At 48.7% G+C, this 22830-nt stretch overlaps 9 protein-coding genes across 9 annotated transcripts; 4 read left to right on the forward strand and 5 right to left on the reverse strand.

Moving 5' to 3' along the window:
* Window positions 1–28: 28 nt before the first annotated feature.
* ABOM_006857 (uncharacterized protein) lies at window positions 29–1596 on the reverse strand (the record flags this gene model as incomplete). Its single annotated transcript, XM_022533986.1, has 4 exons — window positions 29–685; window positions 740–882; window positions 939–1197; window positions 1261–1596. The coding sequence occupies 4 exons, from the start codon at window positions 1594–1596 to the stop codon at window positions 29–31; spliced, it is 1395 nt and encodes a 464-aa protein (XP_022387482.1).
* A 3534-nt stretch (window positions 1597–5130) lies between these two features.
* On the forward strand, window positions 5131–7636 carry ABOM_006858 (putative C6 transcription factor; the record flags this gene model as incomplete). The annotated part of the gene is made up of 6 exons (XM_022533987.1): window positions 5131–5541; window positions 5612–5822; window positions 5883–5914; window positions 5973–7257; window positions 7313–7467; window positions 7526–7636. The coding sequence occupies 6 exons, from the start codon at window positions 5131–5133 to the stop codon at window positions 7634–7636; spliced, it is 2205 nt and encodes a 734-aa protein (XP_022387480.1).
* Window positions 7637–7935: 299 nt separating this feature from the next.
* ABOM_006859 (ubiquinone-binding COQ10-like protein) lies at window positions 7936–8676 on the forward strand (the record flags this gene model as incomplete). Its single annotated transcript, XM_022533988.1, has 1 exon — window positions 7936–8676. The coding sequence occupies one exon, from the start codon at window positions 7936–7938 to the stop codon at window positions 8674–8676; it is 741 nt and encodes a 246-aa protein (XP_022387507.1).
* A 335-nt stretch (window positions 8677–9011) lies between these two features.
* sod4 (mitochondrial 37S ribosomal protein mS42) lies at window positions 9012–10141 on the reverse strand (the record flags this gene model as incomplete). The annotated part of the gene is made up of 4 exons (XM_022533989.1): window positions 9012–9542; window positions 9605–9729; window positions 9836–10016; window positions 10082–10141. 4 exons carry the CDS (start codon window positions 10139–10141, stop codon window positions 9012–9014), a joined length of 897 nt encoding a protein of 298 aa, XP_022387444.1.
* A 1092-nt stretch (window positions 10142–11233) lies between these two features.
* On the forward strand, window positions 11234–12052 carry ABOM_006861 (uncharacterized protein; the record flags this gene model as incomplete). Its single annotated transcript, XM_022533990.1, has 1 exon — window positions 11234–12052. One exon carries the CDS (start codon window positions 11234–11236, stop codon window positions 12050–12052), a length of 819 nt encoding a protein of 272 aa, XP_022387443.1.
* A 279-nt stretch (window positions 12053–12331) lies between these two features.
* Window positions 12332–14103, reverse strand: PIG-S (GPI-anchor transamidase GPI17; the record flags this gene model as incomplete). The annotated part of the gene is made up of 2 exons (XM_022533991.1): window positions 12332–13846; window positions 13912–14103. The coding sequence occupies 2 exons, from the start codon at window positions 14101–14103 to the stop codon at window positions 12332–12334; spliced, it is 1707 nt and encodes a 568-aa protein (XP_022387442.1).
* Window positions 14104–14745: 642 nt separating this feature from the next.
* ABOM_006863 (uncharacterized protein) lies at window positions 14746–15547 on the reverse strand (the record flags this gene model as incomplete). The annotated part of the gene is made up of 3 exons (XM_022533992.1): window positions 14746–14787; window positions 14875–15118; window positions 15186–15547. 3 exons carry the CDS (start codon window positions 15545–15547, stop codon window positions 14746–14748), a joined length of 648 nt encoding a protein of 215 aa, XP_022387441.1.
* Window positions 15548–16363: 816 nt separating this feature from the next.
* Window positions 16364–17927, forward strand: ABOM_006864 (hemolysin III family protein; the record flags this gene model as incomplete). The annotated part of the gene is made up of 2 exons (XM_022533993.1): window positions 16364–16546; window positions 16602–17927. 2 exons carry the CDS (start codon window positions 16364–16366, stop codon window positions 17925–17927), a joined length of 1509 nt encoding a protein of 502 aa, XP_022387440.1.
* Window positions 17928–18687: 760 nt separating this feature from the next.
* On the reverse strand, window positions 18688–21265 carry ABOM_006865 (putative R3H domain protein; the record flags this gene model as incomplete). The annotated part of the gene is made up of 4 exons (XM_022533994.1): window positions 18688–20092; window positions 20149–20289; window positions 20348–21138; window positions 21215–21265. 4 exons carry the CDS (start codon window positions 21263–21265, stop codon window positions 18688–18690), a joined length of 2388 nt encoding a protein of 795 aa, XP_022387439.1.
* Window positions 21266–22830: the final 1565 nt, after the last annotated feature.

Raw genomic sequence — 22830 nt, forward strand, 5'->3', positions numbered from 1 at the left:
AGCTGAAAATTGCAGTCGCTAAGTTTCATTAACCTCCAGGAACCTGCTCGAGAGTAGCTGAGATATCTGAAAAGCTACATACATTTCTGTTGAAGTCGATAGGCTCTGACTTTTCTCCATGAATCAAAGGTATCACTTGCGGTGCATGAGTCCATGTGTCGGGTATAGTTGGGTGCTTGGCGTATAAATCTTGCGTCAGAAATTCGTATGAGTTGGCCAAAATCGGCAGATACAGCTCGGCGGCAGGCGTTCTATTGAATACGAGCTCATGTACTCCCGCAGACTTCGGGATAAATCTTGCACCCACAGCAGGGTGGAACCGAAAGTAATTCCAATCGTATCTGAAATCATGTTCATGTCGATATATCGTGGGAAGCTGCCCTGTTTCAGGTGAATGTGGCGAGGGCATAAGTTTGATCTTGGAAGCGATCAAGTCGCCATATCTTTTAGCAAGACCACCCCCTGCAAATACAAGGCATTCGAGACGACTCGCAACTTCCTCTAGGGACGACGGATCATTTGACATGGCTTCTAAGGTTGATGGAGCTAGAACTGCCCAAGCTGCGTCAATATGTCGGAGCGTCTGCGTCAAACTTCGGCCTGTTTGAGGCACCTCAGGGAGTGGCAGGATAACTGTTGTGTTATTAAAGATAGCATTTAAAACACCGAAGTGTACGCCAGCCGGCTTGATAGCTGTCAGCAGCATCCTGCGGAAAGAGTGTATAGCTACTACACTTACATCACTCAGAGGACAAAGCAGAAGGCATCTATTGTTCCCAAGCATGGAGCTCTGGGTTTCATAGCCTTCTGGAGCAGAGAGCCCAACACTACGTGCTACATTTGCGATGAAACTGTGGGATAGTAACATGGGCTTCGGAGATCCTAGGGTCAATCAGCTGATGCATCCTTAGCTTCACTATGGCTTTTTGACAACTTACCTGTGCAACACGGGTTGTGGATGATAAAAGCGGTCTCGTAGTACAGGAACTTCAGTTCCTTATTATACTCATATCTTCTTTGGTGCTCATGTAGGAGCTGCTCAAATAGAGGCAGCTCTATAACGGAGATCTGTTTTCCACGCAAAGTGGCTCGAACCTGTGGAAAGACCGCATTTGTCGTGATTATGATAGAACATTCGATGTCCTCTAATAGCTTGTGATTCTGAGCCACTGTATTTCTTTCTGATATCAAACACAACTAGAGCTCTCAGTGATCAGCGACAAGGGCACGGCTTTATATACATGTCTATGACTTGCACACCTTGAAGCCAGCTTTCATGGCCGCAATAAGCGTGATAGAGCACAAGGGACTATTGGGCGCTAACCAGGCCAGTGACTCTCCTGTATTGTCTCTTCCCAAAGCACTGGTAATACAATTGGCAACACCGTTCACAGCATTTGCAAGTTCGGCATAAGTAATCTGGCTATATCCAGAGTCAAAATCCGTTGGGGAGGTAGGGTATTCTATCCAGAGACCATTGGGCTCATCGCGAGCCAGCTCGTCGATGATAGTAGGCAGCAATTTTCCCTGGGAAGCAGCGTCAATTCGGGGGTTGCCCATTTTGATGGGTGGGGAGGAGCACTCGATGAAAGGCATGTTTGGCAATTGACGAGGGTGATATGGTAAAGAACCAGGCTGTATTATGCCCAGTGATCATTTAAAAAAAAAATCAGATAATTAAACGAAGGAGGCTTAAAGTATACAGCTCGTGAAAAAGGAAAAAGAAATGGCAAAGATATATAAATATATCAGAAGAACATTCAATGTCACGTTGGAATCACGGGAGCGTCAAGTGGATTTAGATGATTTTTATCAGTCAGTCTGCAGAATTCGTGGTTTCAGCCATTCATATCGCCTCACTTACCCCGCGTTGCTTGAAGGAGTTTCTTTTTTTTCTTTTCTTTTTTTCTTTTTTTTAATCCCTGCAGGAACAATGATTACACTACTGCATACTTTGCAGGGAGTACCAATTAATGGTGGTTGAGTTACCTGTACTTGTTCTTTTCTACAGTCAGGTAAAACAACATAACGCCGGCGTGCCACCACCGCCACCATGTTATGTTGATGGTAGAAGCTTCTTGGAAATGTGTTTTGGAACTATAAGTAAGTGGGCGGAAGAAAAAAAATAATTAAAAACTAAAAAAGAGGGGGAGAGAAAAGAAGAGAAGAAAAAGCGAAATCTGCGTGGGCACACTGCAAATTGCTAATACAACCGGTCAGGTTGCAATGACTTGCCTGATGGTGGAGACATCTGATGCTTCTCGCTGGTAAAGACCCCTGTTGTGCAAGGCAACACCGATCCACCCTTTGCAGACAATCCTGAATAATACTATTAGTAGGTGAGAGAGGGGCAGAGAGTGGTTAAGAAAAAAAAAGATTCAAGTGGATCCAAGTTATTCCAAATCTGTTTCTATTCTTCAATCTTTCTCGTTCGTTTACTACTCGGATATTTAATTGTGCTTACCCACTTCCTGGAAATCCAGACAAATTTGGTCAAAATGGTCGCGTCAATATTGCCTAATTGGCAGAGTATTTGGAAAATATGGTGTTTAATATATAATGCACGACGATAACAGAGCCATTTATACCAAGCGCCACTCCCACAACTCTCACAATACCGTTAGTTGTTTTACAGATATCTATATGCTACCACACAGTGTTGACCTAGCATATCGCTGTCATGGAGAGCATAGTATTGCTTGGAGTCATCGATTTCTACCAAAACTGTTAGCACAACTCAACCTAGTTTGTTGCGACCCAGTGAGCACACGGATTCCTTAGAAATCTTTCGAAAAGTTAGTTAACTTATCTATTGTGCTTATCCTTACCGCTAATATATGTGTATAGTACTAGTCCTCTGGGGTGCCAGAACTGATAAAGTATCAGTGACAAAGTGCCTGCCATTGCTAGGCCGATGTTATCTCCAGCAGCTTCTCGCACTCTTTGCAAGACCCCTTGGATACGAAGAAGCCTGTTGGTTGTTCCCTGGCTTGCAGAACGAAGACCCTCTGGCTAGCTCTGGAACATGGCTGAAGGGCCATCAGGTGACAAAAATGTACCACAGTTACCATCAGTCCCCTGTCAGATCGACAGAAAACACAGGTGACAGGATCGTAACTTGGACGACGAGTGAGACCAATCATGGTGTGCCGCTGATATGTCGCAGTTGTACAATGTCTACCTCGTCCCCCCAGTTGTGGCTTGGGTCAGTCCTCCCCCTGAAATGTCTGATCACAGCGCTTGCAATCCCGAGTTTCGATACAAACATGTTTATCACTCCAACTCGGGGAAAGTTTTAGTACAGTCAGCACAAGAGTAACTTAATCAGTGCACTGGGCCGTAATATACTGGTAGTAGAAAGCTTGCGTATAACATACGACTACAAGCAACGTGACGTGTGCAGGTGCCATCAAAACGACAGTACCCTCACTATAGTAAGCGACTCCTCTCAAGGGCCTGACGTCATTTTTGATGCCTGATGGTGGTAAGTACTAGTAGTGCCAAAGGTTACAGTCCACGAGGCGCTCGCAGTATATACAGATGATCTTCCACCTCCTCTGGGTAGAACAGCGATAAAGATGAGCAAAACGTTGGAACATCATGATCATACACCGGGAGGTTGAAATACTGTACTCTGTCCGAAGATATGAGATACCGCAAGAAGGTCTCCTGTCCAGTTGCTTACTGCACCCCTCTGGAGTGTCAGAATAACTGGTTCGTGCCATACTATACTCGGAATCTCGGTACAAATGGTGCATCCAGGTGCAGAGAACCACGCGCTAGATAACCGTCGAAGAGCCTAAATAAGCAACTAGCATAGCAAGGATGAACAATGGCGACGCTTTAGTGGAGGTTTGTGCAGCGAAGCTATATATAGTTATCTAGTACACAGTACGAGTCAAAACCGTTAACCTCTCAGTCTCTATCTGCCGACCCACCAGCGACGAGCACAAGCTGACAATCCGCACTATGAATGCGCGAAAATGTATGAAAATTCTCTAGGGATTGGCATGTGTGACCAGCAGGAAATCTGCTGAAGAGGGACCAGAACAGCCAACAGTTCAACGTCGGTGGAATCCTTTTCCAGGCCCACCCTATAAGAATCCGCGAAACCACCCCGACGAGTCTTGGAAATTGCAGCACATAATATATCGCAGCGCGTAACACTGATATCACATTGCATTAATTAATCCACGACGTGGGGCCTGAGTTAGCGAAGTTCTCATAGGCTCAGATCCTGGGCCGTATAACAGCCATTGCTAATGGCTAATTTCTCTAGTCGGCCGAAGACGATGCCTCGGTTCCGACAACCCATAATCGTGTCTTGCCACGCCTCTAGATCATGCTGACACCTGCATCATCCTCCAGGGTTCTGAATCCTGCGATGTTGGGAGAATATAAGTCGAGATCAGGGTCGACGTTGTGGAGGTGGACCACACATGTCAAACCTGCCCTCGACTTGGCCAGTAAATCAATCGCCTGCTTCCCAGGAGCATAAAAGCATGCTACTTACGCCATACATACCATGTACCTGGACTGGGTAATGCCTAAACATGGATAGTGTAGTTGATCGAACAGGAAGTTACTATAGTAACTAGTAATATATAGTAATTAGCCTGGAGTGGGTATCGCCGGTGCCGGCGGCCGAAGACAGTGTCACTGTAGTGTACGCAAAAGGATAGTACCGAAAATATTTCGCAAGCTTCAAGAGTGAGACTCTCCCGTTTATTGTTAGTAGATATATATAGTTCAGAACATCTTCAAAAAACATAATGAACCCATACCTTTCGTGGTGGCGATATATATTTATCTGGCTGAACTGGGAAGCGACGGAGATAACGAACGGAGACCGAAGTCACGTCCTAGTACGAACGTACATACCCAACATGTCTTCTTCCTCGATCTCTATCTCCAGTAGCTTAGGCTTCCCAATCAACTTTCGGAAGATCGGGACATCATATACTACATATTACAGATATGACAGATTTCACTTCTAGAGACACTTGCACAACCTCATTGTCATCAACCGAGAAAAAGAGAACTAGAGTCCAGCTATCTTGTACAGCCTGCAGAAGCCGAAAGTAAGCCCTCAACCCAGCACACCAAGAAAAACTTGATTACCTATTATTAATGGCTCGGCTCAGACTCAAGTGCTGCCGTACATACCCGTGCACGAACTGCAAGAAGAGAGGTGAAGCCCTCTCCTGCACCTTTGTCGGTCGGGGTCCTCGTGGGAGGGCTTCGCATAGCCGAACGAGCCCAACTCTTGTTCAGGACCGCCTGCAGCATCTCGAGAATTTGATCCTATCATTGACCCAGAAAAAGAGTCTGGCAGAAAACCATGACGTTCATAGGCCAGAGGAACATAAAAAGTCATCTACGAGCCGGGGAACTGACGCCGGAGTAACCTCAAGGACGCCTTCTTCTAGCACGGATTCCGAGCCTAAGGAGCCTCCTCTGGACCCGTCTAGTAAGCTGGTAGTGGAAAATACTGGAACGAGCTATATTGACGGTGCTCACTGGACTGCTATACTCGAGGAAGTCAGTGAACTTCAACGTCTCCATTGTTATTTCCCCCTCAGATATTTATCTTCTAACTGGACACTCGCAGATCAACGGCGTTCGTGAATACTTGCAAGAAGGCAATGGTATCTCAGATGACGAAGCGCTTGAAGGCGATCCCCTCAACACACCATCACCGACTCTTCTATTAGGATTGAATAAAGCAGTGAGCAAAGAAGACTTACTAGTTGACATTCCGCCAAGGCCGGTGACAGATCGACTTATAGCACAATTCATCAATAGCAAAGAACCCGTGTTAAGTATGTACTTAGATCTCTCTTAGTGTCTGAACCTCATTAATATGACTAACAAATTCATAGCCACCATTCATTTTCCCACATTTCAAAAAGAGGTATGAACCCCTATCCGGAAAAATAGTGGCTGCGAACACTTAATAATCTTGTTCGCAGTATAATCTATTCTGGTCAATACCACAGACTGTGTCTCTCTCGTGGCTAGCATTTTTGTACGCTATCCTCACTCTGTCAGTTACGATTCAACAACGTCTAGGGGAGCCCTTACCGGTCTACTTAGAGGACTCTGGGGACATCATTAGTACCTTCAGGAAGCGAGCCGCACAGTGCCTTGTCCAGTCAAATTACACGCAGCCTGGAAAGTATAAGGTCGAGGCACTTTTCTATTATACCTTAGGAGAGTTTCATCGAAGCAATGATGCCCAAGTCAGCGTTTCCTTCCTCCTTGGAATCACTATTAGGCTAGCGATGCGGACGGGATATCATCGTGATCCGCGGCACTTTCCCAGCATCTCCGCTTATGAAGGCGAAATGAGGAGACGTGTTTGGGCAACTATGCGTCAGCTAGACACCTTGATCTCGTTTCAAGTTGGTCTGCCACGTACGATACAGGATTGGCAAGATGATGTCGAGTTACCGCGCAATATATGCGATGAAGACTTCAGCGAAGGTACCACGCATCTGCCACTATCGCGACCGGAGTCCGAGCTCACTACTGCATCCTATACTCGAGCGAAATCGAGAATCATGGCTGTGTTTGGTAAAATCTCTGACCTTGCATATTCGCGGGAACCCGTGACCTACGACGAAATTCTTGAGATTGACCGTCGGTTGGAGGAAGTCTATGGCCTTGTTCCTTTTAACTTTCGAATACGGCCAGTGGATCAATCATTCGCAGACCCATCGGACCTGATTCTCCGGCGGTACACATTGGAGTTATTGTATCAAAAAGCTCGCTGCGTGCTCCACCGACGTTACTTAGGTGAAGTCCACAGTAATCTCCGGTACGCATATTCGAGATGGGTTTGCATGAGTGCATCCAAGGAGATACTCCGTCATCAAGCAGACCTGCACCATGAAACCCAGCCTGGAGGAATCCTGTATCGCGACAGGCAGTTTCCAAATTCACTCCAGAATGCTGACTATCTGCTTGCTGCGATGATCATCTGTCTAGAGTTGTCCTATGACCCTCCGGCGGACCCGATAATGAACAGCGATGTAACGGTCGTTATCAAAGGACGTGAAGACCTTCTAACTAGCTTAGAGATGTCCCATCGAATTTTTGAGCAAAGTCGCCGACGATCGACAGATGCACAGAAGGCATATGCTGCGTTGACAATTATGCTTTGCAGGGTTAAGAAAGGTGTTTTGAGCACAACACAACCGATTATACGACTGGCAGCTGGCAACCCAGATGACCGACCGGTTGGTATGCACGCCGGTAAGGATATCTATTTACGGAGTACTTTCACGACTCCAGCTCATGTCATTTTTAGCTCCACCTCCATCGTATGAGAACTTGAGTGCGGCAAACGTATCGTACTCCGTTGCTACGTCAAGCGAGATACCTAGGCTGGATATTGCAGAACCTCCTTTCACATCATTGGACGTGATCGAAGGGATGCTTGATGCCCCTTCTAATCTCGACTGGGTAAGCTCAATGAAGCCGGATCTCATCTCTATAGTACTTAGATCTGACCCGTCGATAGCATCTGTGGGACCAGCAAGTTCAGGGTCCCTCGCAGCCTTCAAGGAACAACAACCTCTGGTATCCTGATTCTGCGTTTAGTGATATCGTAGATAGTAATCCGCAGCAGTAACACGGCATAGTCAACGGAACAGGCGATCACATTGATTTCCACTCGAGAAGAGTATATCTCAATTCAAACGCAGTATCTCACGCTATCATTATACATAGTTCGCTATTCGTTATACATATAGAACATTTATAGATAGTAAAGTAGTTGTTAGAAGAACCTTCGGCACGTCCCGAGCCCGCGTGGATAAACTCCCCGAGCCGGAACAAGAAAAAAAAAAGTCCCAATCAACAATACCGACAATTCTTCTCTAAACTCTTAGCCCAACATCACTGTCGTTGATCCACACACGGGAACACAACATGAGGCCATCCGTTCTTCCGCGACATCTCAGTCGTCGCATAAACCCCTCATCGCTATCGCGAAACCTCGCAACCCCGTCGCAATATCTCCAACGACCAACGATACCATCATCAACATTACCAACCACCAGAAAGCCGTATCTAGCAAACATCGAAACACTCCGATCCTTCCATCTCCCTTCCATATCATCTCTACTCTCAAACAATGGTAACGGCAACAACAATGGCCGCACCCTTACCGCCACCCGCACCCTTCCTTACGCCCCGGAATCCCTGTACAAGGTGATCTCCTCGGTGGAATCCTACTCCCAATTCCTCCCCTTCCTCACAGCCTCAACGGTGACCCACCGCGATCCAGAAACAGGGTACCCCAGCCGCGCCTTCCTGACTGTCGGCTACGGGCCGTTGAGTGAAACGTTCACATCTCGGGTCGATTGCGACCGGACTCGGTGGATCGTTGAAGCGCGCAGCGGGGCCAAATTCGGGATTGATTCCAAAGACGGGCAGGCAGGTGGGAACTTCCCTGGGGCGAATGAGGGTATTTTCGAATATTTGAGCACGAAGTGGGAGTTGGTGCCGGTGCAGAGTGATAAGCCGATGACGAAAGTTGACTTGGAAATTCAGTTTGAGTTCCGAAATCAGTTGCATGCGGCTATGATGAGCGCTGTTGAGGGGCAGATGGCTGGTATTATGATCGAGGCTTTTGAGAAGAGGATTAGAGATATCGAGGGAAGGAGGTAGTTGAGCTAGTTCCTCGGTTTGGTCTACCTGAGGGATCGGGGGTGTTTAGAGATATGCGCTGCATATGGGGAGGGGGATGTATGGGTTTTGCATTTACATATATGGTGTGCTTCGTGGAGTTTGGCGCATAGTTACGACTAGACATAGATCGTTACAGCGTTGTGGTGTCTCTATTTTGAGTCTTATTCTTTTTCTATTTTGCGATCAATCGCTGTACAATTAGACCCAGATATAAAGAAACCCTGAACAGCCAAACCATGTAGTATATAATACAATTATCAAGACATGAAAGGAGGGGAACCGCATATGTATTCGCTCTGTAGAACATTTTTCCTTCATAGCATGCTCAGGCTACGGTTCCGGTTGGCCGCATGCCGTGTGCCCTTCATCGAGCTGACTGCGTTGTAATTATCGAACACAACTTCCCAGTTAATGCGATCCCACCAGCGCTCGAGGTATTCAGCCTTGCCACCAATGCCGTAGTCCATCATCCATACATGCTCCCACGTGTTGACACAGAGAATGGGCTGAACATCGACAGCGCCAGGAGCCAGGCTCTTCTGGTTCACGGAGTGAGCGCCCATCGCTCCAGCAAACTGGTTGCCCAACGGAGCGTCGGGGGAGTGCGTGGCCAGATCAACGGGCTGCCGGCGAGAGTGAGCGGCCGGGTAAGGGGAGCCTGCATTGTAGGTGCAGAAGATGTGCATCAATCCTTCCCTCTCCAGGTTCTTGGCCAGCCACACAAATCCGGGGCCAAACATAGCATTGGCAGTTGCAAGGAAGTCGAGTTTCAGGGATTCGATCGAGGAGCAGGTATCAACGATGTCCTTGGCGAACTTGTCCGGGATCTGGGTAGGGGTGGGCGACTGTTGAGAGGGCGATATTAAATCGTTGTCCGTAGTCATACGACGCAGCTCCACGAACTTACCAAGCAGTTGAAGAAGAAATGGTTGTTATGAGCCATAGAGGCGTAGTTGAATACGGAGGCCATCTCTGGGCGCCGGGAGTACTTGACCAGCAGTTCTCCAGGTTTCGCATCCGCATCGACGGTATCTACAACGAAGCCATGTTAGAATGCAATCCGTGTACTTGTAGTTCTCCCGAAATCAGGAATGACTTGGGTCCGCGCTCTATCGGCCGCTCGGAGAATGAAGCTCACCCTGTGTAAGAAGATTCAACTTGTCAATCAAAAGGGTCTGGTATTGCGTCCAAGCGAAGTCGAAAGCCTCTGGTGATAACAGCTCCGGAATTCCATTGTTCTTGAAGTGGGTATCGTGAGTCAACTGGGGCACACGATGCAGTCCGCGAGTCTGGAAGCGTGGGAGAGCGGAGGTGGGTTTCTGTAGCGTAACACGCGATCAGTAATCGGAGCGACGTGGCCATTGAGAGATCGGGAATGGTTCACCTGTGTGAGGGAAGAGACAGCACGCAGCGTGCTCTGCGGCCGGAGGAGTCGGGGAAGCATGATGATGGTTGGCAATTGACGAGTTTAGATGCTCACACGGCAGCAGCAAAACCGCAGAATTTCCATCGCCGCGCAAGATGGGACATTCCTCCTTCAGGACTAGTGCCGATGAAGTAAGCCGGTCCCGTTACCACCCAATCAGGAGCCGAGAATCTACTATCCATCCAGCATCCTTCATCTTGCTTCTTTCTGCACCTTCTCTCGACTCAGATGAAGATTAGCCTTTCGCACAAGAGCTTCTAGGCTGTGCTATGTTTAACTCTCTCATGATGTCGGGGTCGTTGGCGTCTATCCCGTCCACTCGCATCGAAGCCAGCTGCGCCGAGACCCATACCTCGTCACTATTTTGGGAACCCGGCGCTTGCAGACCAGTGGCTCTGAAGCAGAAGCAGAAGAAGTATTTTAGGCAGCATCCAGCGCTTACGCTCTATAATGTCTTGATTGGCCTTATCTAATTTAGTATGCGGATCTCAAAGGAGAGCATCCTTTGTCTGTACCTCGTTGTTTAACCTTCCTTCAAGCCATCAATGGAATCACCTCTCATCAGTGATCCGTCCTTGTCAATTCATCTTCTTGCTATAGCTGCCTTAATCTGACATCGGTAGCCTTCTGTTCCTCTCCCTTTAAAGGACGAATACCCTGCACTTGTGCCCGTGAGGAGCGGTTAACATAGCCAGTATGGTGAGAGCAACTTTCGCTACTCTAGAATATGGAAACCCTCCATTACTGTTCCTCATATCAGTCATATCTGCAATGGTCACGCCGAACCATGCCTTCCATTTAGCACTACGAGATTTAGACAGATGTCCCAGTTCATACCAGAAATGCGGAGCTGCTGGGCTGCCAGGCTCATTTTGCTGTCCTTCTTCCTCAGCCTGCATAAGTCTAGACAATGCAAGCTCGGCCATCTGTTGCCCTAAGGGTCAAACGTGCACGTACATTGAACCTATCAATTGCAATGTACAGCTGCAAAATGCCACCCTTCACCCAACAAACCCAGTCAAAACCACCAGACTCGATGATCAGCTGCTCCAGTGTGGCAATTCATGCTGTCCGTTCGGATATAAATGCAAAGGAAACCAGCTATGTGAGATGGACAACAATATCTCCTCTACCACAGCCCTCAATGGGAATCCTATATCGACAACCACCGGGACATCTTCAACCATCTCAGTGTCATTCACGGCATCAGATGTTGTACCCACGACTGATCAATTGAAGCCAACAACACTATCACCCTCTGATGCGAATTCAGCTTCCAACTCCCCCATGACAGAAGCGAATTCGACCTCAGCTTCAGCCCCAGCAGCATGTCCTTCGTTCCCAACTCAAGCCATTATAGCCGGCTTTTTTCCGGGAGCCATCTTTGGAGCCGTACTTGCCTCGGCGGCGATGTTCTGCTGGAGAAGACGTCGAAATGGGCACAAGAACCCTTACGGAAAGCGTCCTCATCATAATAGCGTATACAACAGTACACCATTCAGCATATCTCATCCCATTCCATCCGAAGAGAGCTCCTACCGTACTGACTTCCTCCTTGGTCGCTCCCACCGGAGCTCCTCACGCTCGGTGCTCCACCGCACAGGGACCAGAGTGAAGAGTCTATTTGGCTCAATCCCCAAAACCGCTGTCCATGACATGGATAATATACCCAAGGTACCCATTACTCCACTGCCGCAGGTCAAACGGCAACTTAGTACCGAGAGTATCAAGGTATACACTCCTCCAGGTGGGCTTCCGGGTACAGGGTCGCAGAAACGAGGGCATTACATTTCTATTGAACCAGACAAAGGGTTTGTGGAGATGTTTGATCGGGTCGGATTCATGAATAAAAAAGGTGATCCATGCTTCAAGGTAGCCGAGTCTCCTGAAGCGAGTAGAGCCAACCTACAAACAACACGGGAAGTATAATAATCAGGTTTCTTTTGCTTATCATGTTGCTCTTCTCGTGTATGCCTTCTCTTAGCGAATAAACCAGGCGCACTGGTTTCTGACGTTATTTTCTATCCAAACGCTTGGGCTTACTCTGGCACTTTGGCCTGCTTCGCTATAATCCAGCTGGACTTGAGACACAGCCCTTTGTTCTACTGTCAACTGACATATCAGTCGGTAATATCCCATATGTGGAAGTGAAATTCATATTAAAAGAGAAAAGCTCTGTGGTGATACAATTAGATAGCGAGGGAAAGCCTATGTTTGTTGTTTTTTGGCCTTCAGACCAGTAACAACCCTCTTGACTTCCTTTAGAAGCCCTACGATAAGAGGGACACCAATCGGGCCCAGTAAGGGCAGATAAACAGCTACCTTATGTTCATCAGGGAAATAAACCTGGCCCACCATGCTCTTTTCGAAGAAGCTGCGCTCTGCCGCTGTCTCGGCCACCCGAGCGTCCGCTAGAGCAGCTTGGAAACGACCTTCGCGGAGATGCTCACATGTGGATGCAAGATGAGACAGAGTCGTTGATACGGATGCCGCTACATTAGCTGGGATAGGAATGGAAGGGAGGGACTCGGTCAAACGGGCAAGGGAGCCCATGGTTGACGAGGCGGAGAGAAGGAGGGTGGCAGCACGGATCCGGATGAGGGTTTGGAGACGGAATGGAAGAGACGCCGGCGTGGCGGGAGCGCCGAGAAGCGTGAGGAGTTGATGAGAGAAAGTTAGGAATGCGGGACGAAGAGTCTCCTGAGACAGGTGAGGGGGATTGGACGAATGATTGGCGGTCGACAGAGAAGGGTTTAAGAGGAAGACACCACCCCACTGAGGAATAATCCAGCTAGTTGCACTGCTCTCCTTCACGACTATGGGAGACTGCGACGGCGCAGGAACGTAAAGAATGAAGTTGATGGTCGGTCCACTCCCGATACTTGGGCTTAAGGGCCATTCAGCCGCGTTGATGAAAGCGCTGAGATCGTCCTTCTTCAGCGTCCAAGCAGCTTGTGTTTCGTCGTACTCAGGCAGTGGTGCAGTCGGAGCAGAAGTCGCGTAGAGCTGGACTTGGGTATCAATGGTAAAATTGCTTATGGGCGCGAAAGCCTGCAGGAGCGGTGAGATGTACTCTTCCACCGCGGTCTTGACGTCCCACGAGGAAGGTTCGGATCCAGGGGTAAACAGAGAAAAGGCCAGGTGATACGTTTCCGCATATTTCATAGACCTTCGCAGACGCCTGGTGATGCTCTTCGCGAGTTGTGGGGAGATAGAATTGAGAATAGCGGAAGGCTGCTGCTGATTATTCGACGAAGAAGCAGTGAGTGTGTTGGCGCCCCCGACATTGTTATCGGATAATACCTGCGCAATGATGGCCTTTTCTTCTGTGAATAGATTCTGTAGCTCTCCAGCGATATAAGCAGATAGGGGCGGGTTTGACGCGGAAGGCGGCGGGATCTGGCTTGGGGGGTAATATACGTCGAGCCGGGTCGTGTCCGGATGGAGCTCTGACCGAGGTGCCGCCAAATCCTCCTGTGGTAGCAGTCGAACCGTTAACGCCGTATCGGCTCTTCCATACAGGACAGTCTGCGGTTGCTCTAGTATGTCTTCATGGCTAGCGACGGTGTTCTCTTCGGAAAGCTTCAGGCGAAGGTGATGGGCGGAGAATTCGTTCAGATCATCGAGAGTGTGCTGAGTAGTCCGCAAGAGATGGTGTGCCTCTGGCTCTGGCAGGGACGGTGTTTCAAAGTGAATCTCAAGGGGGAAAACTGGACGACAGGTCTGTAGGGTGATAATCAGTCAGGATTGGTACATTGCATCAGCGAGGTGAATGTGCGGTAAAGTACCTTTCCATCCGCCCACTCGACCATGTTCTGGATGGGCAGTCGGGCCCGGTAGATAGATGTCGTCTTCCACCATATCGGGAATCCCAGGAATATAATGACGGCCCAAAATGCGGCAATGACTTTAAACCGGGTCTGGATAGCCTCAGATTTCTCGGGCTGGGGGGGACGTCGTGCGCCGGTCTTGGAGCTCATCGTGTCGTTCGTGGGTGTGGAGGTAGTCTGTGAAGACCCCGGGTCTCATTCTTGCTGGTCATGACCAGGACATGCTTTTTTTTTTTTTTTTTTTTTTTACAAGCAGCTCTTCTCTTTGGGGGTAGAAAGTGGGTCGCCGAAACACGAAATGTGCTGGTGATGAGTGAGATGTGACGGCGGAGGACAAGTTGTCGGGGAAGATTAAATCAACAAATGCGCGGGCTTGATGATCAACCAAAAAGCCGGGCTATGAACGTCCAACAACGGCGAAATCCCCCCACCACCCAAAGAGCTACAATTCTTCCTCCGTGTCTCACTGTTTCTTGAGATTTCCCTTTTCATTTTGTCTTCTTGCTCCTATTTCCCAAACTATGGTACTTGCCTGTAATGTTTCTGTAAGTAGTCCAGCGTTATATTGTTTACAAACCCACAGACCCTAATGTATCGCAATGCATTCATTCTAAATAGAGTAGTTGAAAGACAAGAGATACTATCAGAACCGTACGGAACATCCCTTTAAACATTAAATCCGTCTCGTACTAAAACCTCCCTGTAAAACAGAACTATAGGGGTATCTCAACCAAGGCGCCTGATGTCACCAGCTAACTTCAATGCAAGACGATCAACATAACATTTTGTGTTTTAGTACTCTTTCTCGAAAATCTTCTGGATTGGTTTAGCAGCCTATTGAGATGATCAGATTAGCAATTGAAACCCGTACCGATGATTGGGGGGAAGAAAAAGCCGAGTGGGTGAGAAGTCAAGACATACGTCAATGAACCTTTCCAGATCTTGATCCAAACTGGCCAGGTCTTCCTTGCGTTTGTTATTCTCCGCAATCAGAGCCTGTTTCCGCTTCAGAAGCTCCTGGCGCGCCTGTTCTAGTTTCTCCCGCTCTGCATGTTCATGATTGATGCGAGCAATCATGAGCTCATGGGCGTCCGAGTCTCTGTGTTCTGGGAAAAGAGTGAGGAACTCTTCAACGGGGATTAAAGGAAGAGACAGATATTTGTGACTAATCGGAGGAACGACCCGGTTAGTAAGATCGGTGTGAAGGGAATTCGCCGGAGGGATCCACCTACTCATAAGACTCGCACGCCGCAATCTCCCCCGTCAAATGTCTTTGTTCGTAATAGAGGTTCTGCAGTTGGAGGTGTAACCGGTCGATCTCCTGGCGAGCTTCCGCCGTCGATTGTTTGGTTTCACGGACATGGAGAATGGCGTCGCGATTCAGACCGCGGAGTCGAGCAAGAAGCGCGAATAGTTGTTTCTGTTCTCTCGACGCTGCAAGGATGGTTTCCTGAGAATTCGACGATGTGGTATCACCGGTCGGGTCAAGTAATGCGAGGAGCTTGTCACATTGTTCACGGGTCACGGCGCTGCTATTGAGCACGGGGAGGAGAGACTGATCCACCACAATGTCGCGAACCGCCATAGCCGCCATGGTGTTAAACTTTTAATGTTTGAATGGAAAGAAGTCTGGTCTGGGCCAAGGGGGGGCAAGTGTGGTCTCAGAGGACACGGTGATTTGGCGGTGGTGGTTGTGGTGGTGGCGATTGGGAGGAGGAAAGAAAGAAAAGAATGAATGAATTTCATGAGGGAAATGGGAAAGAAGGCGGCGATAAGAATGGAAACGTGGGGACAATGCGATTGCTGAGGGGCCGAACGATTTATTCCTTTATTTACATATTTACAGGTCAGGGTTCCTTTACTTGCTGGGGATCGAAAATAAAAAGGAAACCGAAATCAAATCAAAATCACAAGTCGGATTCGAATGACGCTCTCGTCCCAAGCGGCGATCATTTATTGGTGGTGAAATTGAATTATTGATTGGATTCAATCAATTTAAATGGGATTTCCTCTCAACTCTTTTTTTCTCTCTTCCCCACTTCTTTCTTCTTTCAACTTGTTCATTCATTCAACCAAGTCACTCCTTTCCTTTTCCCTCTCCAACCGCCGCCTCCCTCTCTCTTCATTCCTTCACCCACCTCACGTCGGTCTTTTCACCTTGCCAATCATACGAACAATAAACCGACCCCGAACCCCAGCTCCATCGAATCTGGTTTCGTCCCACCAGGTCATCTCCACTCCCCTTACCTCTTGTAAGTAAAGTCCGTCCTGGAATGAATGCCGAGATTCCGATACCCGAGACCCAAACATAAATCCACTTCGGACGATCTAACGTTTTTGTCTACCTTCCAGATCATGCTGATTTGATCTGAACCCCCTGAGGAACTTGAGGAAGTGGTTCAAGACGCACATGATGGCTTGCTCGGCTCAATCTGTGACCCTTGAGTCTTATCCCGATGAAACGGCGGTCTCCAGCGCTTATGCCACCCCGTCCGAGGAGACAGCCTTGCTCCGAGATCGCCGGCGGAGGCATTCGTTCCATGCCGCAAGAAAACTGTCGTGCGACTACGATGCCGACGCGGTCTTTTTGAGGGTAATGGCCTTTACTGCTCTTTCCTCTTCGGTTTCACCTCCTAACAATTCTCTAGGTGGAACTTTTTCTGGCCGAATTGGAGAGACGGCTACATTGGCTGGAGGACTATCGCCGCTCACACATGGTACAGATCGATGCCAGCTTACGCCGAGGTTATGCAACGCTTGAGGCTGTTAGAGATTCCTGCTCCTACGCCTCTGGAGAACTTATGGGCGGAGGCAAGAAGAGAGCCAAGATCCTAGTGGAAACGCTCGAAGACGGCTACAAAGATGCTCTCGCAACCAAGGAAACCCTGGAACAAAAGGCACAAGCGGGGGTTCGCTTGATGGAGTCGTTTTTGTCGGAGTTGGAAGCTCGGGCGCATGCGGTTCGGGACCGTGGTTTCTACGGCACCCTAGATGACGGGTGGAAGGCAATGGATTCGAAGCTGGTCCACGCCCGAGAAGTGGTCGATGAGGGAATGGAACGTGCCCGGAAAGCTAAGGATGCCCTGCGTGAAAATATCGACCAGGCCATTGCGCTAGCTCAGGAAAAGCGTCTGATTGCCTATGCAGACCTTCCGCATCCATGGCGTGTGAACCCGCACATTCTGGAAGGATATCGGTTCACGCATTCTAAGGTAGAATGCTTCACGTCCATGTTTACCTTTTCCAATGAATTAGTCAACATCTGGTCTCACCTGATCGGTCTGTTCATCGTCCTCTCGGTCGCCTTTTATTTCTATCCTTTGAATCCCAACTTCCACTTGAGTACCAAGACGGACGTATTGATTGCGGCGGTGTTCTTCTTTGCTGCATGCAAGTGCCTAGTCTGCAGTACTCTTTGGCACACCATGAATAGCATTGCCAACCAGGGGCTGATGGAGCGCTTCGCCTGCGTGGACTATACTGGCATCTCAATGCTAGTTGCTGCTTCGATCGTGACCACGGAATACACTGCGTTTTACTGTGAACCCGTATCGCGATGGACATACATTCTTCTCACGATGTCCCTCGGGATCGGTGGTGTCATTCTCCCCTGGCACCCGACCTTCAACCGCGCTGATTTTGCCTGGGCTCGTGTGGCATTTTACGTTACGCTTGCCCTAACGGGTTTCGCGCCGTTGGCACAACTGACCTATACCCGAGGCTTTGCCTGGTGTCTATACTTTTACGCACCCGTCGTGAAAAGCATTCTCGTGTATTTCGTCGGGGCTTGCATTTACGCTTCTCAGGTACCCGAACGGTGGCGCCCCGGTCTTTTCGACTATGTGGGCGGGAGCCACAATATTTGGCATTTCGCCGTTCTAGGCGGCATCCTGTTCCACTATTGCGCCATGCAAGATTTGTTTGCAGGCGCTTTCCAGAGAGCCAAGGGGGAATGTCCGCACTTGACTTCCTGAAGCCTCTGCCGCTTGGCTTCTCTATTGTTATGGCGTATATGATGGGATCAATCTTCCCGCACACATAGACCTTGGCTGTCAGGTTAGATATTTTGGATGCCCAACCGCCCGTTAAATATAGATCGCCGCCGGATCCTATCTAGAACCCGGCAGTCGCCTGAATGGAGTACTTAAATCCTTCTGGTACCCTTCAATCCTTACCGTTCTTGTATATATTTTATTTAAAGAATTGCAGCGTGGTCTAGCTGTCTTCATGTTAAAATACTCTTCGTTACTAGTCCTCTGCATGTGTCAGTGGCTTGCGGAGATACGAACGAAAACCGGCACGCATCACTTCGACTTTTGTATGTGAATTTAAGGGATAACAGTGCTCCGAAGGATAGCTTTGGACCCTCAATTCCCCAAACTAAAGACGATTATTCGTGTTCATTGTTAAAAAAATCTACTTGTACATGAAACGTACATTTTCACGCTGGAAAATCTCTCGATTTGAAGATTGATTCATAAAGATTTATGTATCTTATTGGCTATCTCAACCCTTCTTCTCCGCCTGGATCTAGCAAATGTGACAGCAACAAGCTGTCAGTAATCATATAAATCGCACCAGCACGATATTGAGTGCATAACTTTGCTCTCACACGTCTATCTGCCAGAGATAGTCATGAAACAGCAATATCCCTGTCTCTAAGATGACATGTCAATGCCCCAAAACGCGTAGGCTAGAAGGATCATACATGATCAAATGCCACAAACAAACCAGCTAGTTGCCTCTTGCTCCTCCTGACACGACGAGCGGGCCATTCTTATTATTCGGATGGGGGTTTCCAGAGTAAGGGTGGGTAGTCGTGGGCCCGGTCCGATGTTTCAGATCGAACTCAGATGGAACTTCAGACGGCGGTGGCTTAGGAGGAAGGTGGGACGGTGTCCCCCATTTCGCAATAGAGTCTCTACTACCCGGGGGTGGCCCGCGAGGAGTATTGAGCGCCATGGGCGCTGTTGCCTCTAAGTTCTTACTAGCTTCTTGGTACCCAGCCCACTGAGGCTGAACACCAGGTTGCATAGTAGGGTATGGATTCATACCATGCTGACCATTCTTGCTTGGGTGCCGTGCCAAGGACGTGCCGCCAGGAACAAATGAACGTGTCTGAGGGTTGAATGGGGACCGACTGAAACTTCCCGGCAATGGATGGACACCTGCATTGCCTGTATTTATGGGTTGTCCAGGATATTGACCATAAGGGTAGGATGTAGGAGTGACAGGTTGAGATGAGTAATTTGCCCATGGCATTGGAGGTTGGTTCCTATGCGAGGACTGCTGGTAACCTCCATGATACGGTGGGGAGGACCATCCTTGAGGCGTGTGCTGAAATTGTACAGCGTTTGGCACAGGATAGCTGTTCAATGCAGGCGATGATTTCGTGGATGTCATAGCCGGTGACTGATTGATAGAGGCATACCCAGAAAACGGGGACTGCTGAGGTACAGCTCCGTTCTGCCACGGTCCACTTGGAGTCATCTGAGGAGACACGGGCATTGAATAATGAGGCATGGAGCCCATATTCATATGGTTAGGATACATGGTCCCATTTTGGCCATTATGAGCATAACCCATGCCCGGCGGGGTCACTCCAGGTCCCACCATACATGGTTGACCAGCGAACGAAGAGTCATTGGCGGCCACATTGTAGGGACCTGGACCATGAGGATAGTGAACCCCAGGGTAGTAGACATTGAACTGGGACCTGACTTCAAAGCTGTCATCATGTGGTGTTTTTTGCCTTTGTGCTTTTTTACGCCCGTTGGTCGAACTCGAGCGCGACATGTTGGTACCTTGCTCGCCATTTGCGCCATCTGAAGGCTTTGCTTCTGGGAAATCGCGAAAAATTCGTTCCCGAGCTTCTTGATATTTGGCCTCCCGTTCTTCCCTGGTGAGCGTCAACCGGTCCTTGGCCGGGGTAGCTCCTGCTGAAGAGCTGCCACGCTCTCCGTCATTTGCACTATCACCAGCTTCTGATCCAGTTTTTGAAGCAAATGCAGAGCTCGCCGCTGCACTTCCTTCGGTAGAAGGCCGCTCGCTGTCGGTACGACGCATGATTTTCATGGCAGGCATAGCAGGGGGTGGGGTGTTGTTTGTTGCGGCGTGTATAGCAGAGAGAGGCGTGGGTCTAAGCCGGTTAGTGTGAGGACATTATTCGTACATGCAAATGGGTGGGGTCCATACAGCCGAGTGAAAGGAGTTCGATGAAGTCGAACCGACGTGACATTGTTGTCCACGAAATGAGTTAAATGGTAGTAATCGCCTAATTTATGGGCAAGCAAGCGCCCAAACGCATTGGAAGGTGGCAGTTCTAGGGATTGCTCCCTGCAATGACATGTTAGCTAAATATGAGACATGATCGAGCCATGGGACGTCAACTCACTTAGAATGTTGAATAAAATGTCTGACTTTTTCCTCTAGTTGCAGAATCAAAAGACGATCTTTCGGGGACTTCATTGCCTCGAGAAGTTTCTCATCTGGTTCCATTGGAAATGGATGCATGGATATGGACTGCCCACTCCCAAAAGCTTCCTGGTTGGCGATAACAAAATTGCTGGAAACAGAATCTGAGATCATAGCGCCATTTGGCCGCTGGTTACCGTCCGTGAATAGAGGGCCGGCGGTTTGCAGTACTGCGCGAGCTCTCTGTATATCCCTGAACCCGCGAGTACCAGCTTCAGATCCAGTCAGCGAGTTCGGTGCACCAGATGCTATTCCGGAAAGGGATTCCTCTTCGTCAACAGCTTGAACACTGGCACTATCATCAGGCCGTAATGAGTCTTTCTCGTCCATTGCGAAGGTAGTGACCGAGGCCATACTCTTTGAGTCGAAACTTGTCGGTTTGGTTGAGGAGTTTGACAGATGTGTACGGTCATCTTCGAAAGATGTCTCCCGTTTCAGAGACCCGTTTTGTTGAACTTCGGCGGGGGAGTCGGGACTCTCTTGGCCCTTCTTCTCTGTGATATGAACATCTTGTAATGTGTGCGAGAGGTTATCGAAACTTCGATCGGCGGCGTTGACTTCATCATCCTTGTTCGAGATCACTTGGCTCGGTAGGACGTGTTTCGACTCCAAAGATTCTGAGCACGGGGGCTCTCTGACAGACTGTGAACCATTCTTCTCATCAAATGCCACGTTAACTTCCGATCTCGACTGTGAGGCCATAGCAGCGATCTTGTGTGCAAGTCAGAAGGGCGACACCATCATCTACTTTGCGACAGCGGTTCGTGTGGAACATCAATCAACGTACCTTTGCGAAGGAGAGGCAATGCTCTCCTTCTGGGGAACTTTCGGATGCCATGACTAGCAACACCTTGCACTATTTCGTAATCTTCTTCTCTCTGGCCTTCCTTCGGTTGGTAATTATCGAGCAGGGAAAGATGAATGGAAGAATGGTAAGAAACCCGATGAGAAGAACTGAATGGCTAGACTTCACACGTGCGGGTTCACTCAATGACGAAACCGAAAATTTAAGATGACAATAAGCCACTCAAAGATCCCACTTCACACAAGCCCAAAAAGAAAGACGGCATATCTTTTGAAAACGTAATTCGCCATAGGGAAAGCTATTGCAAGTTAGGTCCAGTGGGTTGATATTAAAAGGGACCGCGCCCGTCCAGTAATGCTAAGAGATGTGCAAAAGGCGACAGCAGGTATAGCGTCAAGAGAGCAGAAGATCCAAGAAAGGTGGCTGATCTTACACGATGGTCAGAGCGATTTGTTCATGGTTTTACCCATTGATTGTTTTAAAGAGGGGAATGGGGTTCCTCCTACTCAGACAAAAGAGATAAAAAAAAAAGAGAGAGAGAGAAAGGCGATATCCTATTCCTAGTCAAACTGGAAGGAGTCGTACTGCGCGGACGACTCTGCTTAGGCCGAAACGGCGCTGTAGTTGGAGGAAATTTGGGAGGTCGATGATGGTGGTCTTTTTTTTGTTCTTTTGGGCTGAGAAGGAACGAAACAGAACTGATCGGGTTTCGCTTGTCTGCTGGTGGGCGGTTAGCCGCGCGTTTAAACGGTGCCTTCGACCCACACCTTGCATCAACAGCCGCGACAGAGAGAGGTTTGATATTCGTACGATTCGGGATTATATCGATATACGACTTGATTGTAAGCTGTCATAGACCTTTGTGCAGCCTGTTTTACCCTCTGTATACGGTCAGGATTCATGAATCGATACCGGAATGCCCCCAGCCTTAGAGGCCCTACTAAGGCGACTGCCAGTACCCTCTGTCAGAAATGCTTAAAACGAGATATGTACCTTTCTCCAGTCGTCAGTTCGCATTTGACTGACCTCTTGCACGGCACTATAGCTACGAATGCACAGTTACCGCCCAGGAACGGCCGTACCAATATCGTCCTTCGCGCACACAGCAATTACAGAACCCGAAATTGCGGCCGCAGCTTTCAACGGAAACTCCGAATGATATATTGCGCTCGTAAGAATCCAGAATATCTTTGATCTGCAATTTTTGCGCAGTGCACTGACCTATCCCTAGGCAAGGCGTAGCGATAATCTTCTGGCAAAGCGAGAAGAAGAGCGAGGCCGTAAACGAGATATAGATGAATCAGATCCCCTGGATAGTCAAGGCCAGACATCAAAGCGGGCTCGGTCAGCGTCGTCGCATTCTGTGAGCTCTGTGTCTACGATATCTACAAGTCGATCCCATTCGCAGTCACCACCTCGCCGTAGAGGATACGGTGCGAGAAATGAGCCTCACCGGACGAAGTCAACATCTTCTCACCATGAGAAGCTGAGAAAGAGACGGTATAGCGACTCATCTTCTAGCCATTCTGCTCATTCATATTCATACGGAGAGAAAGACCGCACTCGTTCCAGATCACGGGAATGGACAGGTGACAGGA

Source organism: Aspergillus bombycis, assembly GCF_001792695.1.
Source record: "Aspergillus bombycis strain NRRL26010 chromosome Unknown contig00065, whole genome shotgun sequence".
Lineage (NCBI taxonomy): Eukaryota > Fungi > Ascomycota > Eurotiomycetes > Eurotiales > Aspergillaceae > Aspergillus > Aspergillus bombycis.